At 33.4% G+C, this 12,843-nt stretch overlaps 1 protein-coding gene across 18 annotated transcripts in view; it reads left to right on the forward strand.

The window, feature by feature from the left end:
* The window catches only part of CUL5 (cullin 5), a 126,885-nt gene extending 115,116 nt beyond the window's left edge, over positions 1 to 11,769 (forward strand). For all 18 annotated transcript variants that reach the window (XM_086339073.1, XM_086339061.1, XM_086339066.1 and 15 more), the window contains 6 exons: positions 1,225 to 1,348; positions 1,967 to 2,142; positions 2,703 to 2,864; positions 3,596 to 3,714; positions 4,293 to 4,416; positions 8,184 to 11,769. In XM_086339073.1, coding sequence (XP_086195199.1) covers positions 1,225 to 1,348; positions 1,967 to 2,142; positions 2,703 to 2,864; positions 3,596 to 3,714; positions 4,293 to 4,416; positions 8,184 to 8,378 — 900 coding nt within the window. In that variant the 3' untranslated portion in view covers positions 8,379 to 11,769. The remainder of the gene's footprint in view (positions 1 to 1,224; positions 1,349 to 1,966; positions 2,143 to 2,702; positions 2,865 to 3,595; positions 3,715 to 4,292; positions 4,417 to 8,183) is intronic.
* Positions 11,770 to 12,843: the final 1,074 nt, after the last annotated feature.

Here is a 12,843-nt window from a genome sequence, read left to right on the forward strand (position 1 = left end):
GTGGCAAAGTGTTGGAACTTCAGCTTCAGTATCAGTTGTTCCAATGAGTATTCAGGGTTGGTTTCACATACAGTATGATTCCCCCAATACAAAGTAGCCAAATCTGTTGAGACAAAATATAAATAATTACCAGAAATGGAAGAGTAGAGGAATATGGTAGTGATTGCTAGTAAGTACAGAGTTTCTTTTGGTGATGATGAAAATGTTCTAAAGTTAGATACTGGTGATAGTTGCATAACTCTTTCAGTATACTAAAACCTGATTAATTATATACTTTAAAAGGGCAAATTTTGAGATAGATGATTTATATCTCAATAGCACTGTTACTAAAATGAAGAGTAGTTTGACTAGTACTTACTTTCTTGTCATGTGAGTGACAAGTTACTTAGTGAGCACCTTTTGTTTATTTTGAAGAGTTGTCATACTCTTTGTAAGTTTGAGTCACCTTCCAAACTTTTGATTTTACAGAGTTTTTGCTGGCATCACTTCCTCATCTATTTTTTTTTTTTAGTCAATACCACTTTTTTCACTTATGTTGATTATTTGCCTTCATTAAGTTTCTATACCTGCATAGAGTCTTTCGCATTGGCATTATCAACAGACATTACAGTCACTGTCAGCCCTTTCTTCTAAAGCTCCATTTACGTTCTGCTTTATTTTCATTACAACATTATTTTCTCTCTTTTTTGTCTGTATTTTTATCATCTTTCTTGACTTCTCTCAGTTACCCATTTTTGTAAAATATCACATGATTTATCAGTTGACATGGGTGCAACAAAGCTACATCTTTGCTGTCTGTGGGTGAACTGAATAAACAGATGACTAACAGATTTTGAAAGAAATACTGTGATTAGTCATTGATGGATGTGCTCTTTGTTAGTGGTTTGTATAATGAAGAGCTAGAAGTAAAGTTTGAGCTTTATGCCTTACTCAAATTTAATGTATAATGGTAACTGAAAGTTGAGCAGTGTTGTTGAGGTACTGGTATTATTTCACTACACTGTGGTACCTGAAATTCATGCATTTTAGAATGGTGCACAAAAAGCCAGAATTGCCTGTATATTCTGTGTAGTCTCAAAGAATCAAATTTAATAGGTATTGGATTATAAATATAAATATAAGAGAAGAAGAATTTTGTATTAAAGCATATAAAATTTAGTTTTCCATTAAAATTTTTCCTAATAGTATATCATTTATTACTTCTTCTGTCTTTGCTTTTCATAGGAAGTTGGTATGCCAGCAGATTATGTAAACAAGCTTGCTAGAATGTTTCAGGACATAAAAGTATCTGAAGATTTGAACCAAGCTTTTAAGGAAATGCACAAAAACAATAAATTGGCGTTACCAGGTATTATTTTATAATTACATACATTTAAAAAACTTAAAAAAAACTTTGTTTTCTAGTAAATTAAAAATAGACCTAAGCAGCAATCAATACAAGTATGTTTCTAAGTCCACATTCCTTGAAGATATCCTGCAAAGCAGAAATTAGGTTTACTAACTCTTCAGTTCAGTTCAGTTCAGTCGCTCAGTCATGTCCGACTCTTTGCGACCCCATGAATTGCAACACGCGAGGCCTCCCTGTCCATCACCAACTCCCAGAGTTCACTCAGACTCACGTCCATCGAGTCAGTGATGCCATCCAGCCATCTCATCCTCTGTTGTCCCCTTCTCCTCCTGCCCCCAATCCCTTCCAGCATCACAATCTTTTCCAGTGAGTCAACTCTTCGCATGAAGTGGCCAAAGTACTGGAGTTTCAGCTTTAGCATCATTCCTTCCAAAGAAATCCCAGGGTTGATCTCCTTCAGAATGGACTGGTTGGATCTTTGAAACAAAAAGACACTTTTAACAAAATCTTTAGAGTACTGTTTATTTTACACCAAAGTTTACCCACTGTCTATGTATTTTGAGTTTTATCCATTGTTAAGATTATTTGCTTTATATTTTCTGACATACATTCCTATAGCTGATTCAGTTAATATAAAAATTCTGAATGCTGGTGCCTGGTCAAGAAGCTCTGAAAAAGTCTTTGTCTCACTTCCTACTGAACTGGAGGATTTGATACCTGAAGTAGAAGAATTCTACAAAAAGAACCATAGTGGAAGAAAATTACATTGGCATCATCTCATGTCAAATGGAATTGTAAGTAGATGGTGTGTTAGTTCAGATATTGGTTTGGTTGTAGCAAGACTCCAAATAAGATTTGTTCAAACAAGGTAGATCTTTCCTTTTCTTGCAAGTGAAAGTTTGATCAGGTATAGTGGATCTGTTCCATGAATTTGTTAGGGACATAAACTATTGGTTATAGCACCATCCTTAAGGTATTCCCTTGCCTGCAGAATCCAGTGTGATCCTCTCACTATGTCTGTGTTCTAGGCCAACAGGAGACGAAAGATGTAATGGTATAATTTCCTTTAATGGCAACTTCTGGAAGATTCTCCTATTATTTCTACTCAAATCTCATTGGCCAGAACTTAGTCACATGGCCACATTTTGTGCAGGAAAGCTGAGAGATGAGCCTTTATTTTGGATAGTCATTAAGGTCTGCTGAAATTTTTATTACCATGTAAGAAAGGAAGAATGGATATTGGAAGATAACTACCAGTCTTTTATATATAATCTCATATAAGAGATATTATAGTAGATAAATGGTAATCCTCATAAAGAGATTCTTATTTTTAAAATTATTTTATCTATTATAGATAACATTTAAGAATGAAGTAGGCCAATATGATTTGGAGGTAACAACGTTTCAGCTGGCTGTATTGTTTGCATGGAACCAAAGACCCAGAGAGAAAATCAGCTTTGAAAATCTAAAACTTGCAACTGAACTCCCTGATGCTGAGCTTAGGAGGACTTTATGGGTTGGTTTGTTTTTATGTTTTTTTTTTTAATTGTGTCCTCTCACATAGCAGGAAATAGGTATTGTCTTGTGTTATAATAAATTTATGAATTCATAACAATCAAATGACTTTTAACCAAGAAAAGCACACTAGTGAATTACTTATGGAACAATAAGAAATTGAAAACATGAAAGTTACTGAGCCCAAATGGCAAAAAAGAGAGAGAAAGATTCAGTTGTTATTTAAATGTTACCTGTGAAAAAGCATGACCAAAGATTTCGTATTGAGAATGTTGTTCAGTGATTTTTATGATAACCAAAACTCTTAAGAATTAGAAAACTTTGGTTCTTTTGAGGCCCCGCAAAATGTACTTATTAGCCCTCCTGTTCAAAACTAAATTTTACCCCTAGTCCATATGCCTCTTAATAGTTGCAAAATAAATTACTCTCTAGAGAGAAACAGCTGGTTTGTAACTGACAGTGGTGTTTGCTGTGGTCATATATGATCAATCCCTTTAGTTTTGTTTTGTTTTTGTTTGTCTTATTGTAAAGAGAACATTTATTGTTTCCTCATAACCAACTCTTTTTCTCATTCTCTTTCCTCATTATGCATGAACATTGTTATGTTTATGAAGTAGCAAATAAATGTTTGAATTCAGAATTTGTGCTCATAATTTTTCTCATCTATATTGGTCATGTTTGAGAATTCTATAGTGTTTATAGAAAATATTTTTTTTTCTTTATTCTTCACAGTCTTTAGTAGCTTTTCCAAAGCTCAAACGGCAAGTTTTATTGTATGAACCTCAAGTCAACTCACCCAAAGACTTTACAGAAGGTACCCTCTTCTCAGTGAACCAGGAGTTCAGTTTAATGTAAGGTTTATGTTGGTTGATCTAAAATAAAAATAGCATGTTTGAATTTTGATATTTTATTGTTAGGAAAATAATTACCTTCTTTACATGATATTTAAAGCATATCTGTGTGCTGCCGTCACTTTAGATTTATGCCATTTAGTTGAATGAACTGGATACTTTTGGTGTCTGACTTTACACCATATTGCTTTTCATCTTTAAAATAAACATCCTTTTGTACTCTAAAGCAACTTTATCCACACAGAGAACTATTTCCTTGAGATCCCAATTAGAAGATAATGCTGAATTATAACTGATATATCTTCAATTATCTAATGACTTTCATGACAATATAAATTATATTTACTTTGTTATTATATGGAGTGTACTCATACTTAAGTATTAACAGAGCTTTGATCATGTTTGAGGGAAAACATAGGGTTCATTTTAATAAAGCTATATGTTGTTATTTTTCCCTTAAGCAATGCTGAATATTAATTTTTAGAATATTTCTAAATATTTTCTCTTAGACATTGTTGCTATAAAATGATGTTTAAAAGACCTTTCACCGTAAAATATTTGATTTAATTTTTTTATAGAAAAAATGCAAAAGTTCAGAAAAGGGGTAAAATCAACTTGATTGGACGCTTGCAGCTCACTACAGAAAGAATGAGAGAGGAAGAGAATGAAGGAATAGTTCAACTAAGAATACTGAGAACCCAGGTTTGTAATGTTAAGATAGAATGTCTAAATTTTGAAAAAGTTGGTTGTTGTTTTTTTTTAATCATTAAATCTTTTTTTTTGTAATTAAAGAAATGTAGGTACTCAAACCTCTTGTAACGGGAAAGCTACTTCATTTTCCTGAAATTTAAAAATTATATTAATAGAATTCTCCTAGTTGCTGGTAGAGGTATTTGTATGACTTGATGGTCTATGGTAGATTCTATTGGTTGGGCCAAACCTTGGTTTTAGGTTATGCTTCTCTGACTGTATGTCAAAGAGAATATATATATATTATCAGTGACAGGTTACAATTCTAGGATTGAGTATTTTCATTTTTATTTAATCTTAAGATTTCTGATTCCATTGTAATGGGAAATGAGGGATTATTTTAAACATTTTAAAACTAGGATTTTGATAACCTTCTGAACATGATAAGAATACCTATTGCAAACTAATGAATGACTGTTTTAACTTTAGAACTAATTAAAACCAAGTTGTCCCACTTTTACTGTTTTCATTTAATATTGTTTGAAACTATTGGCCAATGTAATCAAGCATGAAACAAAAAAGAAAAGATTAAAATTTTTCAGTACTTGTAGATTATATGATATAATAAAGGAGCAGAGAAAAGATAAGTAAAAATTAAATGCTTTTCTATTTGGTGATAAACATAGAATTCACAGACATTTCTTTAAAAAGTAGTTAGACCTATATGATGGAGAAGGCAGTGGCAACCCACTCCAGTGTTCTTGCCTGGAGAATCCCAGGGATGGGGGATCCTGGTGGGCTGCCATCTATGGGATCGCACAGAGTTGGACACGACTGAAACGACGTAGCAGCAGCAGCAGCCGCAGCAGCCGCAGCAGCAGCAGACCTATATGAAGAGAGGAGCCTTCACCTAAGAGATTCAAAAGGAGATTTGAATAAATAGATCATGTTCCTTTTTACTTACTGTATATTTTTTATTGAGGTGTAATTTACATACAATAGAATACACATTTCATAGTTTTCAATGTGTTTTGCTAAATGTGTATCACTGTATGACTGTCACCTCAATTAAAATATGGAACATTTCTATCACTCTTTCCTCATGTCTCTCATTCAGCCAATCTCCCCCCTTCAACCTACCTGATTCCCGTCACTGTTGCTTAGTTTTGCTTGTTCTTCAGTCTTCATATACATGGAAGCAGACAGCATATGCTTTTGTATCTGGCTTTTGTTTAATGTGAAATACCATATTTTTTAATGATAAGGCTGAATTAACCCCATACTAGTAATGAGTCTGCTGAATATCATATAAAAATTCAACTGAGGTTTTCCTGGTGGCTCAGTGGTAAAGAATACGCCTGCCAGTGCAGGAAAGACAGATTTGATCTCTGGTCCAGGAAGATCCCACATGCCATGAGACAGCTAAGTCCGTGTACCACAACTATCGAGCCTGTGTCCAGAGACTGGGAGCCACAACTACTGAGCTCATGTGCAACGACCACTGAGGCTCACATGCCTAGAGCCTGTGCTTGGCAACAGGAGAAGCCACTGCAGTCAAAAGTCTGCATGCTGCAACAGAGAACAGCCCTAGCTCGCTGCAACTGGAGAAAACCCGCACAGTCATCCAGCAAAGCCAAAAATAAATAAATTAATTAAATTTAAAAAATTTTCAACAAGGAATATTTTTGTAATTTTAAAAATGGATTCACAGTTTTACCAGAATAAATAGATGAGGGTGATTAAGAACCTTAAACTATAAAGTGTTGGTGGTGGAACTTGCCTTGCCAAATATTAAAACTTATGAAAGTATCTACAAATATGAAACAGTATAACAAACAGATTAACTGAAGAAAGTAACTCAGAATTAAACCTCCTATATAAGTGTAGATGAACTTTGCAATAAAGGAAATGATTTCTATGTCCCATGAAAAGGGAATGTATTACTCAGTAAGAGATTTCGGAAAATTTTACTTCTGGGAGGAAAAAGCATGACATAGTCCTAGTTTATGGCTACACCAGGGTAAATCCAGATGGATTCTGTTGAGATATGAAACGAAATGGGCAGGTATAGTCATACTATTAACATAAGATGTGCAGAGAAAATGAAGTTTTTTTGTTTTGTCTAAAACTAATTCATAATTATGCTCAGTCTACTAATCCAAGCTGTCCCTTTAAGTTATAGTTGGACTTTCTGTATTTCTCCCTGATTCTGCTCCACCCATCCCCCATTCTTTGCTATTTTCACAGAGGCATCTGGATGTACTGAAGTTGAGAAATTCACTTGACCTCATAGTGACAGTGAAGGGATTATCATGTCTATATGGTTGTGACAGTGTTCTGTCAGCTATAGAGGGCTTTATCTGTCACCTATGGAAATATAACTTTTTGTTACTATATATTGCTGATATCTGTAGCAAATGAACTATGGTTCATTTTTTTTTCCAGCAGTAAGACTGCATGGCCTCTTTTCCTGGTCTGGTTGCCTGTTGTCTGCTCTTACTGAGTTCCTGAGCCCTCTAAGGCTCTGTTACATATTCTTTGTGGCCTTTGGCTTACATGGCACACTGTTATTATCATCTGCTGCTACAGGGTCATGTTTTCCTGCCACTGAAGGCCCTGTGCCAGGTCCATGAGCTCTAAACTCTATCTATATCATATGGAAACTGAGAAATTCAGAATTGCAAATTATTTCCATCATATCATGCCACTTTTCAAGTGACCTCCGACATATTAAATGAGACCAGGGCCAGAACCCCTGTGATCTCTGTTTTTCTCTTAACATCTCTAACACAGCCATCATTTTCACCTCTACCAAAGCTAGAGTAAGAGAAATTAGAATATTTACAATTGTTCTTTCCTCCTTACTGGTTTCTGTAATGTACAAGTGCCTGAAGGAAGACATACTTTTTCCCTCTTCCTTCTTTCTCCCTGAACCCTTGACATAAACCCCTGTGATCCAGAGTGTGGATATGGACATACTGTTAGGAGTAATTCTTCTGACTTGCTAGTGGCAGTGTAGGAATTCTCATGTCTGTACAGAGGAAGTTGATGGTATACTTTTCTCATACTGAATAGTGCCTGAGTCCCAAGCCTATTGCCTTGTAGCAAATCTCCGTTTTTCAGTGTTTAAAAGCAAATATTAACACATTTCTGTTTTCAAACTTTTTATAATGAATTCTAATCTCCAGTAAGGCAGATGGATGCCTTTTGTTGACTAAGAAGAGACCTTGTACTGGAAAAGACAAAAGAGAGAATAATTAGTAATTTTCTAATTATCTATATTATATAGATTAATAGTAATTAAATCATCAAGGAAATTATTAATAAGATTGACTTAGATGAAAAGTGCTTACTCCTCCAGAAAGTTGAACCATTTAGTCGAGTCATTATAAACTGAAGGTACTTGAGAATAAGTACAGCTCATTAATCTGATAAGTATATAAAAAGTAATGATTATTAATTTTTAAAACAGAGAGCAACTAAAGCAACTGACTGCTACTACTATACAAAGAAGTAACTGTAAATACAAGGGGAAAAGTATGTAAAAAGGGATATGAGTAATTTTGCTTTTCCTTATTTTTCAGAATATCCATAATATGCAGATTTTGTTTTCCAGAGTGAAAAGAAGATACTTTTGTTTGTTACGGGTCTCAAGGTTAATCCAGTGATTGCTAATCCTTTGGATAGATGTTGGATAGAGGATAAAAAACATTAAAAGTCATTTTTCGTTTTGTTTTACTTAAAATAATTTAATACTTTATTTTTATTTTTTCTTTTAGGAAGCTATCATACAAATAATGAAGATGAGAAAGAAAATTAGTAATGCTCAGCTGCAGACTGAATTAGTAGAAATTTTGAAAAACATGTTCCTGCCACAAAAGAAAATGATAAAAGAGCAAATAGAATGGCTAATAGAGCACAAATACATCAGAAGAGATGAATCTGATATCAACACTTTCATATATATGGCATAATTTTGAATATCATGGACAATATTAAGAACCCAAATTTTGGAGTGCTTCGGCAGAAAGTTCTTACAGTTTGTGCTAGGGGAAGGTTTAGTTGGACTTTGATTACATAAATATTAAAATCTCTGCCTTACCTAACAAAACAACTATATTTTGCCAATCACATTAGTTAGCATGGTGGCATTCCTTTCATGTTGCACCACTCTGTTTTAACAGCATGCTGTTTTGTGGAGAAACTTGCATTCACAAAGAGCCCATTATGAGCTTTTAAAAACCTGATTTATACCCACCAGAAGAAATAACAGTTGGGAGGGTGAAAGTGAGGTTCTTGTTGCTTTTTTTTTTCTTTTTTTTTCCTCTCTTAGAAAAATGTATTTGCACAAGGAAGGATCTTCAGATGTTTGTGCACTGAAAAATGCTGTTGTGTTTTGTTTTTTTTTAAAAATGCAATTAAAACTAGAAATAGCACTCTTGATTTCTTTTGATCAAAAGAGTGAGCTGGTCTACACAACATTGGGACAGGGCAGATATAGATGAAAAGTATTTAGTATTATCATATGTTCAAACACTGCTTCAGTATAACAACTGGATTTTAGTGGTGACTTCAAAGTGATAGTAAATTTTTCCACCTAAAAAATGTTGGCTTTCATTAAGCAGGAGACTACTGTTTTAGTTGTTCATTGTTAAATGGAGTGTTTTTTGTTTTTTTTTTTTTTATCTTATATGGCCAGAGAGTTTGTTGTGAAAAAGTGAAGCTCATATTGTTATTTTAGTTGTTTAAAAAAATGTATGGAGATAGATCATTTCAACTTCAGAGTCAAAAATAGCAAAACTCGCGTATTAAGTGTTTACTAAGACACTTAATATTATATACCTAATATTTATTATGCTACACTCGAATTCATTAAAAAACAAGGCAGAAATCTCCTGCTTTAATATAATACAATTATATAACTGACCTCTTAATCTGTAGCATAGAAATACTTTGAAGTTTTAAAGTCTCATTATTAGGGATTTGTAGCCTCAGGTTTCTGGAAAGGAAGACATTCTGTTTTAAAAAGTAATAATTATCAGTCACCTAGGAGGTAAAGAAAAACCACAACATAGACCTGAAAGCATAAGCAGAATTGTTGCAATCTTAATATGAACAATAAACTTGCCAAATAATATGTATATGTATATTTATATATTTTAAAAGTAAACATTTAAATAATGTTCAGAAGGCAACACTTAAACTTGTTTTTTTCAGTCAATCCAAAGTAGCAACTTTTTAGTTGCTGGCAACTGAATACCCAGAGTAATGCAGATTTTTGGACTTGAGGACATGAACAACTTAAAAAAGGAAAACTTATTCCCCACTGGGAAAGAATGGGTCAACATGGATTTTATTCATTGTGGTGCCCATTTCAAAACTTTTCTTGCAAATTATATTTTATTTGATATTAAGTAATATTTTAAATGATTTTGATGGTAGTAGAAAATGGAGTGCCAGAGTGTTGAACAGCATACAGTATTATTGTAGAGTGCTTTTAACAGCATTTCATGGAGTCTGTCCCCAGTCCCAAGAGGCTTTGTGAGATGGCCTGATGAAGGAAAGCAAACTTAAAACATTTAAGGTTTTGCTGGTTATAGTCAAAGACCTATTCTGAAATTCACAGGAAAATCTTACACTTGAACTCTTAGGTAGCATATGGCAATGACTAAGAATATTGTGAAAATTAGTCTAAATTAGTGCTTACTGTTTTCTTTGACTAGATGACTGTTAACAATGGAATAAATTTGAAATTAAAAAAAACTGATAATTTGGTAATAATTGTGGCCCTTATGTTTAACAAATAGTTTGGTATCGGCATATTTGCTTATCCAGTACAGGAACACCAAAGGAAAAAGCAATGGAAAGAAAAATTATAGTCTGTTTCTTAAAGTTTAAAATTTGTTGATGTTTTAAACCAGAATTGTTCTCAAAACTTGTTTGGAATTTCTAATCTTTTTCAGTCGTTTAAGAATGAGAGCCATGATATTTTGATTTATAAAGGTAAATTTAATGCAAAAGTGGGTAACTCTAAATCCATAGCAAAGTTTTCTATACAATTTTATAAATTTTTTAATAGCTTATTATGTCCTAGTTGTATATTGGGGAATAGAACAGCAGCAAATACTGTAGACTTACAGTTTTCATTATTTTTTTCTTTATGTATACAAAAGTTTATCTAACTACAATTTGGTGTTCATGAAAATCATTTAGTTGACAAGGTGCCTATTCCATTGTTGAATTTTCTTTAAATATATTTTGACAATAAATTTGCTAATTAAAAATTTAAAAAAAAAGGATCTGGAAACAAAAACCTACCAGCAATTTGCTAAAGGTACAGAATCACTGTTAGTATCCTTTATTAATAAGTCCCTTTTCTCTAATGTGAACTAAAAATTAGTGCTATCTGAGCAGGGATGAAATCTGACATGGTTAAGGGAAAATGTATACAAATATACGTATATATTTTTTTCATGAGCAGTATGGCAATAGGACACTTCAGAGGTTAATTTAAGATTTGAGCATTCATCTTCTAATATAAAGGTGAAGCCATCTTGCAAATGCTAACCTTTATTACCATCTCATTGCCAGAGTAAGGAGATATGAAGCAAAACTTTCCAAGTGAAAATATAGAACAATTTTAATGCTTACAATGAGTTAAATATTTAGAATACTACTGTTCCAGTGATTTAATGAGGATCTTGAAATAAATTCTGAAGTCTTCCAATTTTTACATTTATTGGAGGGATCCCTGCATTCTGGCAAACTTTATTTAAATCTCTTTACTCTTATTTTGTGCATAAATGTTAAAATTTCCAAAAAGGAAATGTTAGCTTTCTTAATAAATTACCTTTTATTAAATTTAATACAAAATATGACTGGAGTAGTTTAAAAGTATTTTGCATTATTTGGAGTAGGATGTCATTGGCCCTGCTCAAAGGGCAAATTTTAAAAATTCAATTTGTGTGAAAGATCTGCTAGTTTTCCAGAAAGATTTGCTATCTTAAACTCAAGCTTGTTTTTTCTATTTTCATGTAAATGACTGGGATGCTGTCTTATAAACTCTTCCAATGTTATGTTGGTGAAATAAACACTACAATGAGAGCTTTCCTGTCATCTACACTATATACGTTGTCTGGAGTGTTGAACAAATTTGAGTTCCTAAGTTGTAATCTATCCTCGTATGGTATATACGATTTTGAATGTGTGCCACTACATACTGAGATGATAATGCTGTACAATTTTAAATGGTAGCAGTTTCTGTATGTAGTAGGCTGAAATATTTTGATGAACTGCTTAATTTTTGGATTTTATTTTTTAAGTTGTATAATTTATTTTCTTGCAAAATAAAAATGTAATATAAAAGCTTTCACCTATCAAGAAAATGTTGATGTTCTACTGTAGAGTAGTTTCTCAGAGTTTAATTAAAATTTTTATAATAGGTGCATTTACATATTTCATGGTGAAATGGTAAATTTTAGCCAGGCTTAGGAATCAGAAATACAAAAAGTAACCCACTTCTTTCTTTTAAATTTCAAATTCAAGTTCAAAAGGAAAGCTAACAGGAATATCTTTTCTGTTGATGATAGCATAGGGCTGTCATGCCTGGAGGAGGTCAGAATTTTAAACCTGAAACTGCATTCATTCATCTGTTTAGATATGCCGTGTCATTACCAAAATTTAAATCTTATATCAAAGTAAAAAATATAAAACTAATTATTTAATGTTTTGTGTGTATTTTGAAATTTTTGAAGTATTTAAATTTCAAACCTAGAGATAGTTTAGTAGTAAGTTTATGAAGACAGACTGTGTCTTAGTCTTGGTGGTTATAAAAAAGTACCGTGAACTGGATGACTTATAAATCAATACAGATGTATTTCTCATAGTTCTGGAGGTTCAAAGTCTGAGATCAAGGTGCCAGCATGGTTGGTTCTGTTGAGGAACCGCTTTCAGGTTGCAGACCGCTGATACCTCACTGTGTCCTCACATGCAGAAAGAAACTTTAAAGGGCTTTGGGTCTCCTTTATAAAGGCACTAATCTCATTCATAAGGGTTCCACTCTCATGACCTAATTACCTCCCAAAGTTAAAGGCCCCACCTCCCAGTAATGACACATGGAGAGTTAGGTTTCAACATATGACCTTTGGAGAGAAGCAGTCATTCAGTCTTTAGCACTTCATAATGACCCTAAATGGAGAAGGAAATGACAACCCACTCCAGTATTCTTGCCTAGAGAATCCTGTGGACGGAGGAGCCTGGTGGGCTGCCATCTATCTATAGGGTCGCACAGAGTCGGACACGACTGAAGCAACTTAGCAGCAGCGGCAATGACCCTAAAATCAACCTTGGACTTTTAACTGGGATTTGAGCAGTGAGTGGAAATTGACTTGGAAATGAAGGCAGTAAAAATTGTGACCTCAGTTTAAGATTCACCAGAAC

Source organism: Bos grunniens, chromosome 15, assembly GCF_055505025.1.
Source record: "Bos grunniens cultivar Pamir isolate PY7600 chromosome 15, Bosgru_T2T1.0, whole genome shotgun sequence".
NCBI classification, from domain to species: domain Eukaryota; kingdom Metazoa; phylum Chordata; class Mammalia; order Artiodactyla; family Bovidae; genus Bos; species Bos grunniens.